This window comes from Phyllobates terribilis, unplaced genomic scaffold (genome assembly GCF_046119375.1).
Source record: "Phyllobates terribilis strain yellow unplaced genomic scaffold, ASM4611937v1 Scaffold_7__3_contigs__length_470593459, whole genome shotgun sequence".
NCBI lineage: Eukaryota > Metazoa > Chordata > Amphibia > Anura > Dendrobatidae > Phyllobates > Phyllobates terribilis.
Window position 1 is genome coordinate 267,557,111 of NW_027362767.1, and position 25,892 is coordinate 267,583,002.

The 25,892-nt window shown below is 43.5% G+C and overlaps 1 protein-coding gene across 4 annotated transcripts in view; it reads left to right on the plus strand.

Annotated features, from left to right (window-relative positions):
- The window catches only part of MED27 (mediator complex subunit 27), a 217,284-nt gene that overhangs the window by 63,594 nt on the left and 127,798 nt on the right, over positions 1–25,892 (plus strand). For all 4 annotated transcript variants that reach the window (XM_073637854.1, XM_073637855.1, XM_073637856.1 and 1 more), the window contains exon 3: positions 22,720–22,850. In XM_073637854.1, coding sequence (XP_073493955.1) covers positions 22,720–22,850 — 131 coding nt within the window. The remainder of the gene's footprint in view (positions 1–22,719; positions 22,851–25,892) is intronic.

Below are 25,892 nucleotides of genomic sequence, written 5' to 3' on the forward strand. Positions count from 1 at the left end.
ACTGAAAGTAAAGGGGCCGAATAATATTGCACGCCCCACTTTTCAGTTTTTAATTTGTTTAAAAAGTTTAAAATATCCAATAAATTTCGTTCCACTTCACGATTGTATCCACTTTTTGTTGATTCTTCCCCAAAAAATTAGAATTTTATATCTTTGTAAATGTGGCAAAAGGTAGAAAAGTTCAAGGGGGCCAAATACTTTCACAATGCACTGTATATATCTGATACCCAAAACTCTAAATTTACCAAAATTGAAGCTAGTGGGAATACCAAGTTTAAGGCCATTATTGATTGCTCAATGCCAGTCAGCAGCACCGCAAGCACTTATCTGTTGTCTTTGCTTCTGCTTGGCGTATTAGACCTCTTACAGAGTTTCAAGGTGGCACATGAGCTCTTTTTGGACTAATTATTGATGTGGAGGTCACCTTGAGGCCCAAGAAAACAGACTGGCAGAGTCAAGAGGATAATTAAGTGGGTGCATTTCTGTAGTATCGTCTAAAGGGAACTCTGACCTAGGGATGGATTTCTTTTTGTGCATATTTTAGTAGAAACTGTCAAAAAATTATTAGATGGTGCTAACCCATGCCATAGATTCACCTCCATTCTCTGTATACATGTAAAAGCTGCATAAGAGTCCGATGCCCGGATGTGGATGTGCACCAGGGCTGTGGAGTCGGTAAGCCAAACCTCCGACTCCAACTCCTCAATTTCCATGTCACCGACTCCGACTCCCTCATACTCGGCTCATGTTTAGGTGATAAATTTACTGTAGCACAGATTCATCTCAGCTAAAAGTCTAGACCCTTAGATCAGGAATAGGACCGGAAGAAAAAATATTCCCCACAAACTGCATTGAACTACTGTACCCAATTTATTGTCCAGGCGTTGTAGGGGAGGTCATACAGGCACGTGGAGGCCACACACAATACTGAGCCTCATTTTGACTTGTTTTAAGGACATTACATCAAAGTTGGATCAGCCTGTAGTGTGTTTTTCCACTTTAATTTTGGCGGTGACTGCAAATCCAGGCCTCCATTGGTTAATAAATGTGATTTCCATTGATGATTTTTGTGTGATTTTGTTGTCAGCACATTCAACTTTGTACAGAACAAAGTATTTAATGAGAATATTTCATTCATTCAGATCTAGAATGTGTTATTTGAGTGTTCCCTTTATTTTTTTGAGCAGTGTATATTTTAGGAGTTGGAGTCTGTCCATTTTATACCGTTTCCGACCCCACAGCCCTGATTTGCACTTGATAGATGTGTGTAGCATTTCCTCCCGGCAGTGTAATACATAGAAATGTTGTGTACCTGCTGAACCAGTATCATCTGACAGCGCTATAATAACAGCCAGTCATAAGGTTTAACCTGTCCATGAGCGCAGTGTTATAGATATATTCTTGTACATAGGGGCAGTATTATAGTAGGTATATTCTTGTACATAGGGGCAGTATTATAGTAGTTATATTCTTGTACATAGGGGCAGTATTATAGTAGTTATATTCTTGTACAGACCAAAAGTTTGGACATACCTTCTCATTTAAATATTTTTCTGTATTTTCATGACTGAAAATTGTACATTCACACTGAAGGCATCAAAACTATGAATTAACACATGTGGAATTATATACTTAACAAAAAGTGTGAAACAACTGAAAATATATCTTATATTCTAGGTTCTTCAAAGTAGCCACCATTGGCTTTGATGACTGCTTTGCACACTCTTGGCATTCTCTTGATGAGCTTCAAGAGGTAGTCACCAGAAATGGTCTTCCAACAATCTTGAAGGAGTTCCCAGAGATGCTTAGCACTTCTTGGCCCTTTTGCCTTCACTCTGCGGTCCAGCTCACCCCAAACCATCTCGATTGGGTTCAGGTCTGGTGACTGTGGAGGCCAGGTCATCTGGCGTAGCACCCCATCACTCTCCTTCTTGGTCAGATAGCCCTTACACAGCCTGGAGGTGAGTTTGGGGTCATTGTCCGGTTGAAAAATAAATGATGGTCCGACTAAACGCAAACCGGATGGAATAGCATGCCGCTGCAAGATGCTGTGGTAGCCATGCTGGTTCAGTATGCCTTCAATTTTGAATAAATCCCCAACAGTGTCACCAGCAAAGCACCCCCACACCATCACACCTCCTCCTCCATGCTTCACGGTGGGAACCAGGCATGTAGAGTCCATCCGTTCACCTTTTCTGCGTCGCACAAAGACACGGTGGTTGGAACCAAAGATCTCAAATTTGGACTCATTCGACCAAAGCACAGATTTCCACTGGTCTAATGTCCATTCCTTGTGTTCTTTAGCCCAAACAAGTCTCTTTTGCTTGTTGCCTGTCCTTAGCAGTGGTTTCCTAGCAGCTATTTTACCATGAAGGCCCGCTGCACAAAGTCTCCTCTTAACAGTTGTTGTAGAGATGTGTCTGCTGCTAGAACTCTGTGTGGCATTGACCTGGTCTCTAATCTGAGCTGCTGTTAACCTGCGATTTCTGAGGCTGGTGACTCGTATAAACTTATCCTCAGAAGCAGAGGTGACTCTTGGTCTTGCTTTCCTGGGGCGGTCCTCATGTGAGCCAGTTTCTTTGTAGCGCTTGATGGTTTTTGCACTTGGGGACACTTTCAAAGTTTGCCCAATTTTTCGCACTGACTGACCTTCATTTCTTAAAGTAATGATGGCCACTCTTTTTTCTTTACTTAGCTGCTTTTTTCTTGCCATAATACAAATTCTAACAGTCTATTCAGTAGGACTATCAGCTGTGTATCCACCTGACTTCTGCACAACACAACTGATGGTCCCAACCCCATTTATAAGGCAAGAAATCCCACTTATTAAACCTGACAGGGCACACCTGTGAAGTGAAAACCATTTCCGGTGACTACCTCTTGAAGTTCATCAAGAGAATGCCAAGAGTGTGCAAAGCAGTCATGAAAGCAAAAGGTGGCTACTTTGAAGAACCTAGAATACAAGACATATTTTCAGTTGTTTCACACTTTTTTGATTAGTATATAATTCCACATGTGTTAATTCATAGTTTTGATGCCTTCAGTGTGAATGTACAATTTTCATAGTCATGAAAATACAGAAAATCTTTAAATGAGAAGGTGTGTCCAAACTTTTGGTCTGTACTGTAGGAGGCAGTATTATAGTAGTTATATTCTTGTACATAGGGGGCTGTATTATAGTAGTTATATTCTTGTACATAGGGGGCTGTATTATAGTAGTTATATTCTTGTACATAGGGGGCAGTATTATAGTAGTTATATTCTTGTACATAGGGGGCTGTATTATAGTAGTTATATTCTTGTACATAGGGGGCAGTATTATAGTAGTTATATTCTTGTACATAGGGGGCAGTATTATAGTAGTTATATTCTTGTACATAGGGGTAGAATTATAGTAGTTATATTCTTGTACATAGGGGGCGGTATTATAGTAGTTATATTCTTGTACATAGGGGTAGAATTATAGTAGTTATATTCTTGTACATAGGGGGCGGTATTATAGTAGTTATATTCTTGTACATAGGGGGCAGTATTATAGTAGTTATATTCTTGTACATAGGGGACAGTATTATAGTAGTTATATTATTGTACATAGGGGTAGAATTATAGTAGTTATATTCTTGTACATAGGGGGCAGTATTATAGTAGTTATATTCTTGTACATAGGGGGCAGTATTATTGTAGTTACCATATAGTCTTGTACATAGTGGGCAGTGTTAAAGTTACACTCTGTCTGTATTCTTTTTTGTATTTTTCCTTCATACTTGCTGCCAAATTTTATCATTTTTAACTCTCATATTTCTCATTTTGACTTATCGTGGGTCAGGGATGGCAATTAATAGGTTATAGACCCGTTCGTCAGAAACTTGATCTCATTTTGGCTACTTTAAGTGGCACTGCCACCTGCCATTTGTATGATGGATTGTTCTTCTTTCCATGGTCCCAACTTCTTGACTGTAAAGTGAATCTGATACTTTGAGATTATTAACGCTGGAATCGTGTTGAACGTTCCTGTGCAATTACTGTGGAAAGTACTAGAGCTCTGAGATTGATTGGAGCGGATTGTGGGCGACCATGTGTGAAGCAGGAGGGAGTCCGCGGTATGCTAGCACCCCAATACGATGTTGCAGGGTGGGGTCTTTGCCTATTACCTGCGGCAGCCATGGAGAGAGTGGTTCTTCTGGGGTGTGTTCAGTAGGTCGCTCCGTTCTGATTCCAGACTCTGATTCGCTGCTTCTTGACTTTCCATTCACCTTTTCGGTGTTGGGCTTATTGCTTATTCCTGACGCTGTTAGGTATAGATACTTTTCAATACATTTTTGGAATATGTTTTAATTATTTTGTTCTGTTTTTTTTTTTTTTTTTTTTTAACTTTCTGTTAAGACAAAAGAAAGTAGTCAGCTACGACTCGGGGGTTATTTTTGACATTTGTTCCTTGTTGCTTTTGCCTGTTGAAGGTTTCTGCTGGTCCATTATTGCCTGACCCCGCGGGTGTTCAGTGTACGGCGATGCCTCCTGCCGTCCCCTCCTACCGCTCGGCAATGTCTGCCTAATGGTCATCTAATTGGAGCAGAAAACATGCCGCATCTCTCCTGCTCGCCCCAGTTACTTGTTAATTGAAAGCCCCGAAATCTGGGAGAAGAACAAAGTGTTGAGGGGAGTAAGTAAACTGGAGACCCACGCCGAATGCAGCGCTTGTCCATGTTGAGAATTTACCTCCCTGTTATCGGATCAAACACTGTTTGAACGACAAACATTCCCCAAACCGGCCTCATTACCGCCGAGCTTCACTTTAATCAATTAAAGGCGCGTAATTTTCTTTTTTGTCGGCTTTCTTCTATCAGGATGAAACCAGGGGCAGCGCGCTCCTCGTCGCCTTCAAAAAAAGATGAGCCGCATTTGTCTCTGAGAATAAAAACTCTCCCTCATTAACAGGGGGAAGAAAACCATTTTAATGAGGAGAAACAAGGGCCTAAAAAAAAAAAGAAAAAGCGAACAGAAGTGCGTATGCCAAATGCATGTATAAAGCGCCTCTGCCGCCGATTAGTCCCCGGCATCTGTTAAATAATGCATCGATTCCCCGAGGGAGAGGAGATATCCTGACATGAGGGATTCACATCTCTGCTGCTTTACTTTAAAACAATCTAAACTGCACTTTTTTAATAGATTTATCGGGGATCGCGTTTCACTGCACGTGCGGTTATTTATGGCCTTAAACACGTAGCATTGTGGGATCTGCATCTTATATGGACTATAAACTTTTATGTTGCATATGCTGGTGGTGCACATGGTTCGTGGACCCACTGTGCCACATGGCCCTTACCTATGAGGGCCGTAGCTAAGTGGCTACCTGGTGTTCACTGGAGTCCCTGATGGTGAAGTCAGGCATGGCTGCCGGTAGGGGCTAGGTACCACTCTTAAGCAGTCCCTGGTACTGTAGCTGCTGACTCCCGGGGTCAGGTATGCAGACAGGGATAGGACTTGGGATCCGTTCAGACTAATGGGTTATGGATTTACTGCAGAATGGTTATGGACACGGACTCTGGCTCCGTTCAGACTACTGAATTCAGGAGCTTCGGGTAGAGCGGGTACTGACAGTCTCAGTGCTGAGTCAGAGACTGATAGTGCAGTCCGGATACACTGAATACTCGGGTAGGCACACGTTCAGACACCCAGGTCTCTGATATAGATTCAGGTACTGGCCGCACAAGGACCAGGGACTACAGGTTCAGGACACTGGCGGCACAAGGACCAGGGACTACAGGTTCAGGACACTGGCGGCACAAGGACCAGGGACTACGGGTTCAGGACACTGGCCGCACAAGGACCAGGGACTATGGGTTCAGGACACTGGCCGCACAAGGACCAGGGACTATGGGTTCAGGACACTGGCCGCACAAGGACCAGGGACTATGGGTTCAGGACACTGGCCGCACAAGGACCAGGGACTACGGGTTCAGGACACTGACCGCACAAGAACCAGGGACTATGGGTTCAGGACACTGGCCACACCAGGACCAGGGAACTTCACAAGTCATTAGCAGACTGTTACACTGCTTTATGTATAGGGGAGGGTGCCTTATATACAAGCTGCCTCCCAGCTATTGGCTGGGAGCCATCTTGCAGGTGTACTTTATTACTGAATGCTTCCCAGCTATTCACTGGGGGCATTTCACTATGTGCGTGCACTGTCCTTATAAAAGCAGGGGAATGCACGCACACTACATCTGCGTGCAGTGGAGCTGTGGATATGCCGTCATTCCTGCATAGAGGGGAAGGGGAACCATGCAGGGGTGCTGGCAACTAGTGTTAGATTTTACATATAATTTCTATTACATTTCTTTCCTTAGTTTATGTGCAGCTGGTCCCTGATCTTTTGCTTTAAGATTTTGAATGTTTCTATGGAAGCTACACCTCTGAAACTGCAGACAAGACACCTCCTCTTTATGAAAGCTGCACCTCTTAGTCTACAGACACCTCCTTTTTATGGAAGCGCCACCTCTGAATCTGCAGACCCCTCTTTATGAAAGCTCATTTAAGATGGATTTGACACCAAGTCTTTGAATTGATAGGCTCCTCCTCTTTATATAGGCTCCTCTCTCTTGTAGAAGCTTTAACCCTTAATGTACAGACTCCTCCTTTTAAGCCCCTCCTCTTTAAAGAAGTTCTTACCTTTGTGTTTATGTACAGCCGTTCTCTTGTCTTTTATTTGATCTGATGCCCAGTTTTTGTACAGGTACCTCCTCTTTATGTAAGCTCCTCCTCATACTTTGGAGGTTCCAACCCCTTTATGAAAGCTTCCCTTTTATGAAAAGTCTTATCTTTATTCTACAAAATCTACCTCCCCATTATCTATGGATCTTCTTTCCTAAGCCTACTGGATACTCCTCTTTATATAAACTCCTCCTATGTATGCCAGCTCCTCCCTTGTAGTCTATATGCTCCTCCTCTTTATACAAGCTCCTCCCATTTATGCAACCTTTTACCCTTAGTATACAGGCTCCTCCTGTCTATATAAGCTCCTGCCTGTAGTCTATATGCAGCAGTTATCTTATTTGTTTTATTATTTTAAAATTTGCTTTATCGGCTCCTCTTTAAAAATAAAATAAACCCAAAACACACCCCCCCTTTAGTCTACAGGTTCCTCCTATTTTTGGAAACTCCTCCCCTTTAATTTACTGGTTCCTCCTATTTTTGGAAACCCCTCCCCTTTAATTTACTGGTTCCTCCTATTTTACAAAGCTCCTCCCCTTTCATATAAATGCTCCACCTCTTTGTGAAGCTCCCTCCTCTTTGTACAAGTCCCTCCCATTTATGGACTGCTTTTCTCCTGATTTATATGCAGCAATTCCCTTATCCTTTATTTTCGCACCGTTGCCTTTAGTTTCTGACTAATGTTTATGTTGATGAAAATAGGATTGTCATGTGCTCACATCCTGCAAAGCTTTTTATTGTAATCGGAACAAGCAAAGCTGCAGTGTAAAGTATGGTAGGAAGAGACAGCTGCAGCTTCTGATGAGACAGGCGGTTTGCCTCAGGTTTTCTCACTCGGTTGATTTTATTGATCCCTACCTGTGTCCTTGGGGATCTTTGCTGCACTTGAATAACAGGAGGTCTGCGTCAAGTTCTAGTCTGGTTTCATCGATATTTATTTTTTAAGCTGGATCAGGATAACCTATAGCTCAGATACCCGGAGGAGTGAGGGTCCTGCCCGCAAGTTTACATCATTCATTCCCTGTAGGGCGGCTGAGCTCTGCCCTCGGCTGTTTCTGGCAGCCCCATAAAGAATGTATGGCGGCGGTCTGACGACTTGCTGTTGTGTTTAGCAATGGGTATAAAAGTGCCCCATTGGGGATTAAAAAATCCCTATTTAGTGCAGGTCCCAGCAAGTTATCAACTATCTTGCTGTTAAAGGATTATTTGTTTTCGCAGGAGAACCCCTTTAAGGGATCAGTGCTACGGTGTGAAGAATGGGTAAAGGACAGAACAGTTGCCAAAGTCTTTGAGAAGCCCTAATACTAATTTCAGGATGCCCCCTGCCTCCATTCTTTACACGGTAGCTTTTCCTAAACAAATTCTGAAAAAAACTGAAACAAACAGTCTGTCACATCACACTAGGATGGATTCAGTAATTCCAGGGATCAGAGCTGTAGTGTAAAGCATGGGTTTAATCTCAGTGTCACAAATAAAGAAGGTACTGGCAGACCCACCTATGTTTCTCATTGATGTCTATTATAGAATGTTTTTTTGAGAACTGATGAAGCCCTCTGGTGTTTTCTCATATGATGTATATATGTATCTACCTGACCCAGTCCTTGTAGCATGTTATCATCTGTCGCTGTGTTAGCTTCAGTTTTCACATTCTCAGTGTGTAACATGCGGCTCCCGGGATATTTCTGAATCTCTTGTACGGTTCTTACCATACAAATCCACACGGTAATAATCCAATCGGAACATGGAGTTGGCTGTGGCGGTGCAGGGTCGGGAGAGGTCTGCACTCCGTGATCAGTGCCGCCCCTTACTCCAGATGAATTCATTATGTATCAAGCCATGTAAAGCAGAATGTGGCGTCTTCTTGAGGAATAGCACAATAACTGATAGTTTGAAGGAAGGTTTTGTTATGTAGATTCCCTCCGCACGTTCCACGGCCCGGAGTCGCAACCTGCAAACTTTCAGGTTCTGTTACCTTAAGATGAAATATGCATGGGCTGAAATACGGGGTCAGCTGCTTAAATAATGAATGCATCCGCTCAGACTGAAGCTCCTTCATGTTGACCTTTTTTATATATATATATATATATATATATATATATATTATGTGTGTGTATGTATATACAGTACAGACCAAAAGTTTGGACACACCTTCTCATTTAAAGATTTTTCTGTATTTTCATGACTTTGAAAATTGTACATTCACACTGAAGGCATCAAAACTATGAATTAACACATGTGGAATTATATACTTAACAAAAAAGTGTGAAACAACTGAAAATATGTCTTATATTCTAGGTTCTTCAAAGTAGCCACCTTTTGCTTTGATGACTGCTTTGCACACTCTTGGCATTCTCTTGATGAGCTTCAAGAGGTAGTCACCGGAAATGGTTTTCACTTCACAGGTGTGCCCTGTCACGTTTAATAAGTGGGGTTTTTTGCCTTATAAATGGGGTTGGGACCATCAGTTGTGTTGTGCAGAAGTCTGGTGGATACAGAGCTGATAGTCCTACTGAATAGACTGTTAGCTGCTTTTTTATTGCCATAATACAAATTCTAAGTAAAGAAAAACGAGTGGCCATCATTACTTTAAGAAATGAAGGTCAGTCAGTCCGAAAAATTGGGCAAACTTTGAAAGTGTCCCCAAGTGAAGTTGCAAAAACCATCTAATCTACAAAGAAACTGGCTCACATGAGGCCCGCCCCAGGAAAGGAAGACCAAGAGTCACCTCTGCTTCTAAGGAGAAGTTTATTTGAGTCACCAGCCTCAGAAATCGCAGGTTAACAGCAGTTCAGATTAGAGACCAAGTCAATACCACACAGAGTTCTAGCAGCAGACACATCTCTACAACAACTGTTAAGAGGAGACTTTGTGCAGCAGGCCTTCATGGTAAAATAGCTGCTAGGAAACCACTGCTAAGGACAGGCAACAAGCAGAAGAGACTTGTTTGGGCTAAAGAACACACGGAATGGACATTAGACCAGTGGAAATCTGTGCTTTGGTCTGATGAGTCCAAATTTGAGATCTTTGGTTCCAACCACCGTGTCTTTGTGCGACGCAGAAAAGGTGAACGGATGGACTCTACATGCCTGGTTCCCACCGTGAAGCATGGAGGAGGAGGTGTGATGGTGTGGCGGTGCTTTGCTGGTGACACTGTTGGGGATTTATTCAAAATTGAAGGCATACTGAACCAGCATGGCTACCACAGCATCTTGCAGCGGCATGCTATTCCATCCGGTTTGCGTTTAGTTGGATCATCATTTATTTTTCAACAGGACAATGACCCCAAACACACTTCCAGGCTGTGTAAGGGCTATTTGACCAAGAAGGAGAGTGATGGGGTGCTATGCCAGATGACCTGGCCTCCACAGTCACCAGACCTGAACCCAATTGAGATGGTTTGGGGTGAGCTGGACCGCAGAGTGAAGGCAAAAGGGCCAACAAGTGGTAAGCATCTCTGGGAACTCCTTCAAGATTGTTGGAAGACCATTTCCGGTGACTACCTCTTGAAGCTCATCAAGAGAATGCCAAGAGTGTGCAAAGCAGTCATCAAAACAAAAGGTGGCTACTTTGAAGAACCTAGAATATAAGACATATTTTCAGTTGTTTCACACTTTTTTGTTAAGTATATAATTCCACATGTGTTAATTCATAGTTTTGATGCCTTCAGTGTGAATGTACAATTTTCACAGTCATGAAAATACAGAAAAATCTTTAAATGAGAAGGTGTGTCCAAACTTTTGGTCTGTACTGTATATATATATATATATATATATATATATATTATACATACATACATACATACATACATACATACATACATACATACACTCCCTGACAGAAGTTATGTCGCTTATCCATGTTATGTAAATAAAAGCTTATAACCTGACGTTAAATTCATCCATTGGTTTTATAAATTACTCTTTTGAAAGCTGAAACCCTCCCAAATTTGGTTTAGGTTAAGAAAATAAATTGGCATCAATGCTGAAATATTGTTCATTTAATGAACACACAATGGTCAGATTATGGCAAGGCAAAAGTTTTGTCACCTGGTCATATAATGCACCCAATCCTAGTTTACATCCTCACCAGTGCTCAGTAAAGGATTGGTTAATTAGTGGGTGTGTATAAAAAGAAACCCAGCACCCCAGACCTTCACTTCAACTGCAACTTGAGCTCTGACAACATGCCAAACATCCACCCTGCGACCAAAGCCTTGATTATCAAGAGGCTGAAGACCAGATCCACTGGAAATGTGGCTGGCACCTTTAATGTGTCTCAGCGTCAAGTACAAAGAATTAAAAAAAGATTTGAAGAGACTGGAGATGTGTTTGATAAGCCCAGGTCCAGTAGACCCCGCAAGACAACTGCTCAGGAGGAACGTTTGTTGGTTAGAAAATCCAAAGTAAGCCCCTCTTCCACTGCAGCAGAGCTCCAACAGGCCCGGTCACCTCAAGTCCCTGTGTCAACTAGAACAGTCTGTAGGATTCGGTCTTGAAATGGCCTCCATGGTCGAATCAGTGCCCAGAAGCCAGCACTAAACAAAAAGCAAATAAAAAAACGTGTGGCATTTGCAAAGTCCCCCAGCCTGCTAAACAGATGGATGCTGGAAAAGTGTCAGAAGGTGGATTTCTCTGATGAATCTTCAGTAGAATTACACCACAGCCGCCACAAATACTGCAGGAGACCTACTGGAGCCCGTATGGATCCAAAATACACCCAGAAAACAGTTACATTTGGTGGTGGAAAGATCATGTTCTGGGGTTACATTCAGCATGGGGTCTGCGAAACATTTGCAAGGTGAAAGGCAATATCAATAGCCTAAAATATCAAGAAGTATTAGCTACCTCTTACATTCCAAATCATAAAAGGGGTCAAATTCTGCAGCAGGATGGTGCTCCATCTCATACATCCATCTCTACAACAAAGGTCCTCCAGGCAAAAAAGATCAAGGTGCTCAAGGACTGGCCAGCCCAGTCACCAGACATGAACATCATTGAGCATGTTTGGGGTAGGATGAAAGAGGAAGCTTGGAAGACAAAACCAAAGAATCTAGATGAACTCTGGGAGGCATGTAAGACGGCATTCTCTGCTATTCCTGATGACTTCATTAATAAATTGTATGAATCATTGTTGAACCGCATGGATGCAGTCCTTCAAGCTCATGGAAGTCACACAAAATATTAAATATGACTGTAATAGCACCACAACTCCATTCACCAATGTTATGCAACATATATTTGCATTTTAAGATAATTATTTGTTTGAATATCACATTACTTTCTGTGGACGACAAAACTTTTGTCTTGCCAAAATCTGACCATTCTGTGTTCATTAAATGATCAATATTTCAGCATTGATGCCAATTTATTTTCTTAACCTAAACCAAATTTGGGAGTGTTTCAGCTTTCAAAAGAGTAATTTATAAAACCAATGGATAAACTTAACGTCAGGTTATAAGCTTCTATTTACATAAGATGGATAAGCGACATAACTTCTGTCAGGGAGTGTGTGTGTATGTATGTATGTATGTGTATATATATATATATATATATATATATATATATATATATATATATATATATATATATATATATATATATATATATATATATATTATAATATATATTATATATTATATATATATATATATATATATATATATATATAATGGTTAGCTTATAGTTCTAATGGAGGAAGGGGAGTCCGTCTGATTTAGAGAAATAGATGCCGCTCACTACTAAGATCCATGTTTTATATTCTAAGATTAGCTAAAATAGAAAGTTATCAAAATTGTGTCACAAAACAATTTAGATCTTTTCTAATATTTTAGAATATTTTTCATTATAAAGTAGCCTAAAATAAATCAAAAGTATTATAACGTAAAGTAACCTAATATCTAACAATTATAATCTTTCAATACTATAATGTAACTCATTTCAGGTGATCATTTTTGGAATATTATACAGAGGGTACGGAAAGTATTCAGACCCCTTTAAATTTTTCATTCTTTGTTTCATTGCAGCCATTTAGTAAATTCTAAAAAGTTAATTTTTTTCTCATTAAAGTACACTCTGCACCCCATCTTGACTGAAAAAAAAAATAGAAATGTAGAAATTTTTGCAAATTTATTAAAAAAGAAAAACTGAAATTTCACATGGTCATAAGTATTCAGACCCTTTGCTCAGACACTCATATTTAAGTCACATGCTGTCCATTTCCTTGTGATCTTCCTTGAGATGGTTCTACTCCTTCATTGGAGTCCAGCTGTGTTTCATTAAACTGATAGGACTTGATTTGGAAAGGCACACACCTGTCTATATAAGACCTCACAGCGCATGTCAGACCAAATGAGAATCATGAGCTCAAAGGAACTGCCCAAGGAGCTCAGAGACAGAATTGTGGCAAGGCACAGATCTGGCCAAGGTTACAAAAGAATTTCTGCAGTACTCAAGTTTCCTAAGAGCACAGTGGCCTCCATAATCCTTAAGTGGAAGAAGTTTGGGACCACCAGAAGTCTTCCTAGACCTGGCCATCCAGCCAAACTGAGTAATCGTGGGAGAAGATCCTTGGTGAGAGAGGTAAATAAGAACCCCAAGATTACTGTGGCTGAGCTCCAGAGATGCAGTAGGGAGATGGGAGAAAGTTCCACAAAGTCAACTATCACTGCAGCCCTCCACCAGTTGGGCCTTTATGGCAGAGTGGCCCGACGGAAGCCTCTCCTCCGTACAAGACATATGAAAGCCCGCATAGAGTTTGCTCAAAAACACATGAAGGACTCCCAGACTATGAGAAATAAGATTCTCTGGTCTGATGAGACGAAGATAGAACTTTTTGGTGATAATTCTAAGCGGTATGTGTGGAGAAAAGCAGGCTCTGCTCATCACCTGCCCAATACAATCCCAACAGTGGAACATGGTGGTGGCAGCATCATACTATGGGGGTGTTTTTCAGCTGCAGGGACAGGATGACTGATTGCAATTGAAGGAAACATGAATTCGGCCAAGTACAGAGAGATCCTGGATGAAAACCTCTTTCAGAGTGCTCTGGACCTCAGACTTGGCCGAAGGTTCACCTTCCAACAAGACAATGACCCTAAGCCCACAGCTAAAATAACAAAGGAGTGACTTCAGAACAACTCTGTGACCATTCTTGACTGGCCCATCCAGAGCCCTGACCTAAACCCAATTGAGCATCTCTGGAGAGACCTGCAGATGGCTGTCCACCAACGTTCACCATCCAACCTGACGGAACTGGAGAGGATCTACAAGGAAGAATGGCCGAGGATCCCCAAATCCAGGTGTGAGAAAACTTGTTGCATCATTCCCAAGAAGACTCATGGCTGTACTAGCTCAAAAGGGGGCTTCTACTCAATACTGAGCAAAGGGTCTGAATACTTATGACTATGGGATATTTCAGGTTTTCTTTTTTAATACATTTGCAAAAATTTCTACATTTCTGTTTTTCTCCGTCAAGATGGGGTGCAGAGTGTACTTTAATGAGAAAAAAATGAACTTTTTAGAATTTACCAAATGGCTGCAATGAAACAAAGAGTGAAACATTTAAAGGGGTCTGAATACTTTCCGTACCCACTATATGTTATAATTTTAGATTTTTTTTAAATTTCTTCACATTTTATATCGTCAGATATATATTTCTTTACTGTGTTTTAGCTTTGATTTTATTGTGTCGGTGCTGGTTATTACTATACTATCTTTATGTATCTTTTTCTAATTTTTTTTATATTATTATTTCGTAATGTTACTTTTAATCTGTCACTTTATTATTTTATGCACTATTACATTTTAGTTTTTCCTTATTTTATAATTCTACTTTTAATTTAAATTATTATTTTTTTTTTTTTTATTCTGCAAGCGCAATGTCATTCCAGGCATGTCGTTACCAGAGATAAAAAGCCATCATGTGGAGGAAGTGTGCGAGTTTTTCTGGAAAAATTTAATTTTTATATTATTTACACTGCTTTTATGGATACAGAAATGAGCTTCATATATTTCTTTTTTTATATATCCCTAATTACTATGTTTTATATTTAGTGGGAAAGAATAAACAAAATAATAAAATATTAAACAAGCCCTCCAATCAAAGTTTTTATCCTCTTAATTTCAATAATCATATTATATAGCACTGTGTACTTACAATTGCTCATTTTGCCTTTCTACCCAGTTATTGTAATTCTTCTCTTTTCTCTGCTCTATGTGGAAACAAGAAGTGTCTAGTCCCTGCATTTATCATTCCCCTCTTTTAACTCCTGACCCAGCTGCTCCCTCCTCCTCCTGCCAGGCACTTATGCAATCACTTATGACTCTTAAGGCCCCGTCACACATAACGAGATCGCTAGCGAGATCGCTGATGAGTCACGTTTTGGTGACGCAATAGCGATCTCGCTAGCGATCTCGTTATGTCTGACAGGTAGCAACGATCAGGCACCTGCTGTGAGATCGCTGATCGTTACAAAGCTTCCTGGACCATTCCTGGGTCGTTGCGCTCCCGCTGGGCAGTGTGCATCGCTGTATTTGACACCTTGTCAACGACCTCGCAAGCGATTCAGAACTGAGACACATTGAGGTGCATAAATTGGACTTTTCTGCGTTCATCGTCCCGATTGGCGGTCGCTACTGCGTCCTTGTTTTTTCAGATCCCACCAGCGTTCTCCGGCTGTGACTCCACTTTGAACAAATCAGACATCTTTAGCGGAGTAGGTATTGTTTGGGGTCTCTAATGAGTTTCCATTTTTAATTCATTTATAGGACATCTACCAATTATCTGCTATCATTGCTCTTCAGGGAGGGAGGGCTTGGCTTCAATAGCGATCTCGTTAGCGACCTCGTTATGTGTGACGGGGCACCAGGACCGTTAAAATACTGGCAGTAGTTGTCGCGGCAGGTCTTCACATCATGGGTGTTTCTGCCATGTCCCACTGGTTGAAGGCCTGCAATTGCAGGATCTTTTGCACGCCATTCACCGAGCTCCACTTCCCCATTGGCTCGGTCCACAGAGTCCACAAAGCCAGGCGGACAGTACGTAATTGCATCACGTCGACGAAGAAAGTTTTGAAGCGTGCAACAGGCCAAAAGAACAGAGTCTATTGATTTAAGCTTCATGTTAATTGGCGTGTGAAAAACTCTGAAGCGGTTGGCCACGACAGTGTGTCAGAAAACGTGCTGTGTGGGTGTGTGTGCACGAGACCCCTAAAATATCTGCCCATGCAAAAGCATATATATACAGATAGAAGCCAAGCCCTCCCTCCCTGAAGAGCAATGATAGCAGATAATTGGCAGATGTCCTATAAATGAATTAAAAATGGAAACTCATTTGAGACCCCAAACAAAACCTACTTCGCTAAAGATGTCTGATTTGTTCAAAGTGGAGTCACAGCCGGAGAACGCTGGTGGGATCTGAAAAAACAAGGACGCAGTAGCGACCACCAATCGGGGACGATGAACGCAGAAAAGTCCAATTTATGCACCTCTACGTGTCTCAGTTCTGAATCGCTAGCGGGGTCGTTGACAAGGTGTCAAATACAGCGATGCACACTGCCCAGCGGGAGCGCAACGACCCAGGAATGGTGTGACGGGGCCTTTACAGGGAAAATTGACCTCCTGTGTCTACATAGAGCTTAGAAGGATTCAGCTAGTCAGTTTTTAATCATGTGAAGTCATAGACCTAATGGAAAAGAGAAAAGTTAGCTGAGAAGAAAGGTAAAATGAGCAATTTTAAGTACACAGTGCTGTATAATATGATGACTGCAATGTATTAGGAGGACAAACATTTTGATGGGAGGAAGAGTGCTTCTTTAATTGGGGGTCTCCGATGGAGCCACTATGCTGCCATCTGTCACATATTGGGTACCATTATAAATAAAATAATGGAGGATACTGCTTATGAAGGTGCTTAGTCTATTACACTATTTCTTACGTTTTGCTTTATTCTAGCCCTATGGGCGCAGTTTGACCTCTGCCGAATGGAGCCCTATAAATTTTCCCATCAGAGACCAAAACTATGATAAGAGCCCTGCTTTATGGCGAATCGCTAGGTCTGATCAGCTACCACTTATTGTGAAACTACAGCTCCCAACATGCCCCAGGAGCTCCCAGGGAATGCTGAGACTTGTAGTTTTATAACAGCTGCAGTGTTGCAGACTTGTAGCATATGCCTTCTTTTTTGTGATTTGTGGGGGTCTGACGTCTGGAACCCCAACCAATCCTGAGAATTAAGGCCACTGTAGTACGACCTCCATTCAGGTGAGTGGGGACGCCACTGAGTAGGGTAGACTTTAAAAGGGCACTCTGCACTAAACAAATACTGCTGCTCCTTTATTCCTAGTAAAATTGCAAATTTGTGGTTTGTGTATTCCCCTTTAATATAACTAGTCATATTAAAGGGCAAATATGTGTCCTGTTTTCAGCAGCTCACTTTTCAACTTTGTAGCCTGTGACGGTATCGGATAACAGGAGGGTAGTAGCATATATATTCTGTATGTAGCTCCCCTGTCGCTCCTTTGTCTCTGAGTATAGTCCTGGAGACTGTCCAATTAATTGGAGCTGTGATAAAGCGCACACACTGCTGCACCTTCTATACATACAGTAAAGGAAGTGAATTAAAAACACACCATCCTTTCCCTTTAAGTGATCACAACCTCTGTTATACAGAGTTGAACAGAAATGGAAGCTATCGCCATTACATTTTTCTGCATGGATGAAATGGTTAAATGACACAGACGGCTCTGCTACATATACTGACGCCTCACACCGCCTGCCAAACTTCCCAATATCGTAACTTCTGTAAGATTTCCTCCTGATCCCTCCTCCGACGCAGATATCTTATTTTTTAAACTCGCCGTATCCAGTTGCCTATTAAGCGGCTGATCTCGTTGCCTCCTTTTTAATATGCCGCATCTCTGAGAGATCAGAGAAAGAAGCGAAAGGAACATTCCACAGTGTGAATTCTGCCAAGCTGTCTCCCTTTTAATTCCATATCGCTCTCTTTGCTTATTGCTCTCATTGCAGATTCCAGAGATCGAAGACGCGAGACGTTGACATTTTGGAACATTCGTCCTTTCAAAGACGCGCTGCCCCCGGTTTCCTTTGTTTTGCTTTTTATAGATTTTCCATGGAGGAGACATACATTTGGAGGGAGAAATTCTAAGTTTTAGGTGATAATTGTTACCCAGTCTGGCAGAATATCTCTCCATGCTCTTTACTTGTAGACGGTCAGAATATATTAGTAGAATCGATGACCTGATGCTCAAACCTTCTGTTTAAATATCTACAGACAGAAAATGAAGTCATGGAATGTAGAAAAATTGCAGAGCATACATCAATGTTCCGATGGCTCCTCCCACGAGCTGGGATGGGATGACCTGATTGGTCCATCTCTCAGGCTTACACCCCTGAGTTGCCGACAGTGTAGGATTAATGGACCTTCAATTTCAACAACCAAGCTAAACCTTTCGCACCTTAGTTGGTTTTCATGATGCCATAACAAGTGCACAAATTTAGTGTTTTTTTTTTTGTTTTTTTTAAATAAGTTTTTTTTTTTTTTGCTTTTTACCATTTTGCTGGCCATGTATTTCTGCTCCCATCCTGAGCAGGGAGTAGTATTAGTAGTTAAAAAAAATCGCTAAAAACGTCATAACCCGTGATGCTTCACGGCGCGTCACCTGCTTTAATTGCGCTTTCAGTAGTTTGTAGGAATGAGCAAAAAGATTTAAATTACCCCGGTCCCAATTCTAGTGCTATCCTCAGTGCCTGCGACGTCATGATATGCACCCAAGATGCCGGCGCACAACTGAACACTGCCCTGGTCTGGCTGACACAGAGGACTGGACGCCACACCGGGGTAGTCTTCACCATTGTGCTGCCGGCATCCTGGGTGCATGTCGTGACGTTGCAGGTGCCTAGGATGCCGCACAGGACCTCACTGGAATTCGGCAGATTACTTACTGAATCTGCGCCACAGCTGCAGCGGCACAAGCCCAGAATAGCAGTCTGGCCCAATGTGTGGCACATGATGGATGTCGTGTTGTACCGTGGGGGCCTTAGTATGTAGAGATACCGGCATGTGATGGACGCGTGTGGCGTCATCCATCGCAGGAGCAAGGAACTGAAGTGGAGGACCAAAAGGAAAACAGTAATCCTAGGTAATCGCTAGTAAATAGGTACATTACAAAGTTTCTTAACAGTCTCAGATAACCCTTTCTAAGGTGGCCACGGTAACCGGGGATTGAAGTTCAGTTCCTAAATTGCAAATCAGAGTTTAGAAAATTGATTTTATGCCTCTCTGTAGTCCTTAGCACCACACAAAAGGCAAAGGGATTTGGAGAGTTTGTCTTGCACAAGCCCTAATCTACTAGGTGGCGGGTCCCCTTTAATTCTCTGTACTTCGGCAGCGGCTTGGGCACCGCTTCTCCTGACAGTATAAAGAGTTTGGTTACTGAGCCGCTCTTCCCCACAGGCAGGAAATGTGAACAGAAGAACGCTCGTCTTAAAAGAGCCGTCTATGGGATGTCTGCCTGCCAGGCCTTCATGACAGCGCCTGAGAATCCGGCGGAGCAGCGTTCGCTTGCCGATACGATGATGGCCAGGATTTAATTGGCGCCGCTCCTCCGTGTGTCTTTCATCTGTCAGGGGGTGTCAATTACTCATATTCCGCCTGAACTTGCCCGGACCTTCAGTTCCCGCATTCATTAAATCGTCACGGTCTCAATCGCTCTCTGCGGCCTTCACTTAAAGAACAGTGTGAATGGTGCGAGCCCGGTGTCAGCACCGTCCCCACCGCGTTTCATCCAGATTGTGGTCTCCGTGGAGATGTCTCTGCTCCATATGTCCCTGAATACAGTGGTCTCTTACCATGGGATGAATATCCGGCGAGGCCGTCAGAGACAGTGACCCTACAGTCTGGATTGTATCTGTCTGCTGCACTGATGAATGTACTCTTTTGTTCCCTGATGTCAGCCATTAGAGGTAAGGGAGAGACTGACTGTAGGATAGCTTCATGCCAGAGACTGGGACACAGGCACATGTACTACAGTCGCCTCTCTCCAGTAATGGCTGATAACAGGGAGTAATAGATTGTAGGTCTTTTTTATTTATAGAAGAAAACATTACAGGACACAAAACATAAGAACAAAACTGCAGAACAAGACGACAGAAACCCGACACAAATCACAGAAAATAGAAGATCCGACCTACAGAGAAAGAACAAAATCACCATCACCCCAGGAATATATACATAGAGAAGAAATAAATATTATAAAACCTATAAAACCCCGGCCCAGCTTCATTCATACTACTATATACAATCCCACACAACGCTCACACTGTCCTATATACACATAAAACACCGTCCTAAATACAAGATTATATACAATAAAACACCAAACCTAATATAACGTATATGCAACCGGAAACTAACACTAACCTACTGGTCCCACTGCCTGACCTTAGTCACACCCTTACAGCACCTCATTCACACCACAGAAAACCAAAAATAACAATATATACAACAGTGACCTGGACAAAATTTTTTTTTTTTTTTTTTTTATAATATATAATATATATATATATATATATATATATATATATATATATATATATATATATATATATATTTTTTTATATTTATTTATTTTTTTGTAATTTTTAATATATATCCATAAAACACAGACCTACACTAACTATCCCGCCACCCCTGATCCAGCTCTGGCCACAAAGTTCAGGATTACTCCGAGCTAGGATCAGGCCCCAAAGTTTTTCCCCAGGCGGGGCCTGGACCAGGCCAGATCAGTCCTCTTATCACCGCTGATGAAGAACTCCCCCAAATCCCCCACCCAACCTAACTAAAACCCCCTATTATACATTATATACAATATATACAGAACACAATCTACACACTCACCATCCAAGGCTCAAGTTCGATGCCGGCAAACCTTCTATCCAGGAGACAGAAATACAAAACAAAAATCTAGGGTGGAAAGACATCAGCCCACCACCAGGATATAGGAGTACTACCGGACTAAGGCACCCTGAAGGAAAAGCCCCTCCAGAGACGGGCCGCCCTCCGGACACCCAGTCCTTCATACTCCAGAGAACGTACCTTCACCAGGTCACCTAGGATGTTCCTACAGACTTCATCTACATGGAGGATTTTACTCTGCGTCGAGACTAAAACTCGTGCGTTCCACGTGAAATACCTGACCACTGCGCTGACTATGAATAAAGTGTCTCGGTCCCTTCTCCCAAGGTCTCTGAACGCTCCATAGGCCCACCCGGCGTAGGACAGAGTAGCCAGCCGCGGCCAACCAATGGAAGCCCCCACCCTGTTGTACACCTCTGTATTAAAGGGACAATGAAGCAGGAAGTGCTCCATGCTTTCCAGCACATTAGCACAAGCCTCACGGGGGCAATTCCTGTCCTCGGAGCTCCTGTACTTCAAATTGTCCCTCACATACAGCTTACCATGGAAGCAGCGCCAAGTCAAGTCCCAGTACTTCTTGGGGATCCTGCTAGAATTTAACAAACTCAACACAACCTCCAGATCCCGACTTGGGCAGTCTTTGAGGACCAATGGACTCTGAATATGAGAAAGCAAGACCCTCATATCGAAGAGTTTCCTCGGGAGGGACCTCACCTCCCACATTCCCAGACCCCACTGGCGGATCATTTTCAGAACCGGGGTAACGTAAGCCAGGAGATGCCCGTGTGGTGTGCGAAGATCCTTCAATCTTCCCCCTGTCTCCCATTCCTGGAAGAAAGGCTGAAACCATCCCTTGCAGGAGAATACCCACAGAGGAGCCCTCTCTTTCCAGAGGTTTGCCACGTTCACTTTCAAGAAGGTGTTCACCAGGAACACCACGGGGTTCACCATATTCAAACCCCCTAGTCTCCTCGTGCGGTAAGTGACCTCCCGCTTGACTAGGTTCAGTCTGTTCCCCCATAACATCTGGAAGAACAGACTGTAGACCCGTGTCCAGAGAGGCTCTGGCAAGACACAGACGCTGCCCAGGTAGATTAGCAAGGGGAGCAGGAAAGCTTTGCACAGGCCAACCCTTTCCCTCAGGGTCAAAGACCAACCCCTCCATTGGTCCACTCTTTGGGCGACACCTTTGATTCTGCCTTCCCAGTTTTTCGTGGGGTAATCACCCTGGCCGAATTCGATGCCCAGGACTTTGGCATGTTCTTGGGGTTCGGGGAGGGTGTCCGGAAGATCAAACCCGGGATCTCCGCCTCCCAGCCAGAGACTCTCACACTTATCCTGGTTGACCTTGGACCCGGATGCCTCCGAGTAGCGCTCCACTTCTGGCATCACCGCCGCTGCCTCCTCTTGCGAAGAAACAAAGACTGTGACATCGTCCTAGTAGGCCAGTCTACTCCCCCAGTAATGGCTGATAACAGGGAGTAATAGATTGTACTCGCCTGTCCTACAGTTCCCTCTGCCTCACCCCAGTAATGGCTGATAACAGGGAATAGTAGATTATACTCACCTGTCCTACAGTCGCCTCCCCTCAGTAATGGCTGATAACAGGGAATAATAGATTTAGATTGTACTCACATGTCTTACGGTTATCAGCCATCACTGGGGAGAGATTACTGTAGGACAGGCGAGTATAATCTATTACTCCCTGTTATCAGCCATTACTGGGGAGAGGTGACTGTAGAACAGGTGAGTTCTCTCTGTGGACCATTTCCAGGCGCTGACTCTCGATCATTATCCAGTGTGGCCCCCGGCTCTTATATTGGCGGCAGCTGACTCCACTGGGAGTAGTTGTCATCTCTGTCTCACGAGAGTCTCTCAGATTCCCGCTGCCTCTGTCGTCCTTGTGCAATGAGCCCCGGCTAGCAGACGGACGGAGTGTCATTAGTGTGATGGATCCTCCTGGGATAGGGAATCCTATTGTCGCATACATTGATCTTGGCTGCAGCGGCCATGGTGATTTTCTCTCAGCCTTCCATGTTTGTGTGAGTTTAATGTCTCTCCTTTACCCCCCAGTTGCAGTACCACGCTGGCCTCGCATCCGGCCTCCTGAACCAGCAGTCCCTGAAACGTTCTGCCAACCAGATGGGAGTATCGGCAAAGAGAAGACCCAAAGCTCAGCCCACGACTCTAGTCCTCCCGCCGCAGTGAGTAGACCCTGCTTTGTTGTTTCTATGGAGGCTCTCAGTGTCTGGCTACTAAAAAGACAAACTGGCCTCCAAAATCTGCAACTTTTCTGTTGCTGTTCTGCAGCCTACTTCATGTCACAGCCTACTCTTTTGCTTCCCCCATTTTTAAAGAGTGAGTCATCCAGGACCCCCGGTGTGCTGACAGTGGTGAATCTTCATAACTAGGGTTTATTGAGGGTCTCTTGTGACCCACCGCTATGACCATATAGCTGCTATCCATCAACTGTTGGATTACTGGCCAGATGGCCACAAATAATACTGACCCTGCCCTCTCCATGCCAGACTAGTGGAGTGTAGGATTACAGAATGTTCATTGGACTTTGTATTATTTGGCCCTCAATCAGTGTCGCAGAGCTGAACTCTTCAATTCTTTTGCTGCTTCTCCATACTTTACCTTTCTGCTCCCGCGGGATCTCGCCGTCGCCTCCGCCGCCTTATTGCAGAGCATTAACTGGCAATATTGGCAGGATCGGGTGCAGATACCCTGTAATGAAGTAGTAATCCTTGCGCCCGCGCCCCGGCTCCTCTCCTGGCTTGCAGCGCACAGAGCGGCCTAATTAAAAATTAAAGCACTGTTTGCATTTCCAGCTCAGCGAGATAGGTGTTTGTACAAGGCCGGGGCTAAGTTAATAAGAACGAGATCTGTGGCCAATAAGTTTCATTATCAGGCGGCTCGTCCGCTTCTCCTCTGGGCCGCGACAACCCGCCAAGTAGTACAGCTTAATACTGGCAGCCAATCTTGCTACAGTTACCCGTCATCTTCTGCTCAGCACCAAACTTCTCAGATGAGGAGGCTCAAAGGGGAGCAAAACCTAGAGAGCTCCCCCTTGTGGAGGGTGTAGTGCTCTCTTATGCACTGCCCCCATTGGGCACTGGAGATGCTGCGATGGCATCTGCCAGTATGGAGGCATTAAGGCAAGCATAGCAGACCATAGATACACAAGACCCTTTCTTGGGTGGTCTTCTGAACTGTGTCCATGTGGAGTCCTCTATACAGGATCAGGCTTTCCCGGTATGTACCACCACCTAATAGAGCAGCTCCGGCCGCATTAGTCCTTACTCTAAGATAGATCTCCTTATGTGCGTTATCTCATAGCCGCCAAGGAAGGAAGAAAGGACTGTGAGAGCTGCTCCAATGTAAGGGCGCCATATTTACAGGGACACGCCAGTATAATAGAACGTGAGCGTGATAAAGGAACGACACACCAGAAGTAAATGTCTGCTCTGCAAACATGACATTGAGGCATTACAACGTCCAACCGTCACCTCCCCCCAGTAATGGCTGATAACATGGAGTAATAGATTGTAGGTCTTTTTTATTTATAGAAGAAAACATTACAGGACACAAAACATAAGAACAAAAACTGCAGAACAAGACGACAAAAACCCGACACAAATCACAGAAAAAGAAGATCCGACCTACAGAGAAAGAACAAAATCCCCATCACCCCAGGAATATATACATATACAAGAAATAACTATTATACAACCTATAAAACCCCCGGCCCAGCTTCATTCATACTACTATATACAATCCCATACAACGCTCACACCGCCCTATATACACATAAAATACCGTCCTATATACAAGATTATATACAATAAAACACTAAACCTAATATAACGTATATACAACCGGGAACTAACACTAACCTACTGGTCCCACTGCCTGACCTTACAGTCACCCCCTTACCGCACCTCATTCACACCACAGAAAACCAAAAATAACAATATATACAATAGTGACATGAACAATTTTAAACCTTTTTTTTTTTTTTTTTGTATATTTTTTTTTTATAAATTTTGTAATTTTTTTTAATATATACATAAAACACAGACCTACACTAACTATCCCGCCACCCCTGATCCAGCTCTGGCCACAAAGTTCAGGATTACTCCGAGCTAGGATCAGGCCCCAAAGTTTTTCCCCAGGCGGGGCCTGGACCAGGCCAGATCAGTCCTCTTATCACCGCTGATGAAGAACCCCCCCCCCCAAATCCCCCACCCAACCTAACTAAAACCCCCTATTATACATTATATACAATATATACAGGACACAACCTACACACTCACCATCCAAGGCTGAAGTTCGATGCCGGCAAACCTTCTATCCAGGAGACAGAAATACAAAACAAAAATCTAGGGTGGAAAGACATCAGCCCACCACCAGGATATAGGAGTACTACCGGACTAAGGCACCCTGAAAGAAAAGCCCCTCCAGAGACGGGCCGCCCTCCGGGCACCCAGTCCTTCATACTCCAGAGAACGTACCTTCACCAGGTCACCTAGGATGTTCCTACAGACTTCATCTACATGGAGGATTTTACTCTGCGTCGAAACTAAAACTCGTGCGTTCCACGTGAAATACCTGACCACTGCGCTGACTATGAATAAAGTGTCTCGGTCCCTTCTCCCAAGGTCTCCGAACGCTCCATAGGCCCACCCGGCGTAGGACAGAGTAGCCAGCCGCGGCCAACCAATGGAAGCCCCCACCCTGTTGTACACCTCTGTATTAAAGGGACAATGAAGCAGGAAGTGCTCCATGCTTTCCAGCACGTTAGCACAAGCCTCACGGGGGCAATTCCTGTCCTCAGAGCTCCTGTACTTCAAATTGTTCCTCACATACAGCTTACCATGGAAGCAGCGCCAAGTGAAGTCCCAGTACTTCTTGGGGATCCTGCTAGAATTTAACAAACTCAACCCAACCTCCAGATCCTGACTTGGGCAGTCTTTGAGGACCAATGGACTCTGAAAATGAGAAAGCAAGACCCTCATATCGAGGAGTTTCCTCGGGAGGGACCTCACCTCCCACATTCCCAGACCCCACCGGCGGATCATTCTCAGAACCGGGGTAACTTAAGCCGGGAGATGCCCGTGTGGTGTGCGGAGATCCTTCACTCTTCCCCCTGTCTCCCATTCCTGGAAGAAAGGCTGAATTCATCCCTTGCAGGAGAATACCCACGGAGGAGCCCTCTCTTTCCAGAGGTTTGCCACGTTCAC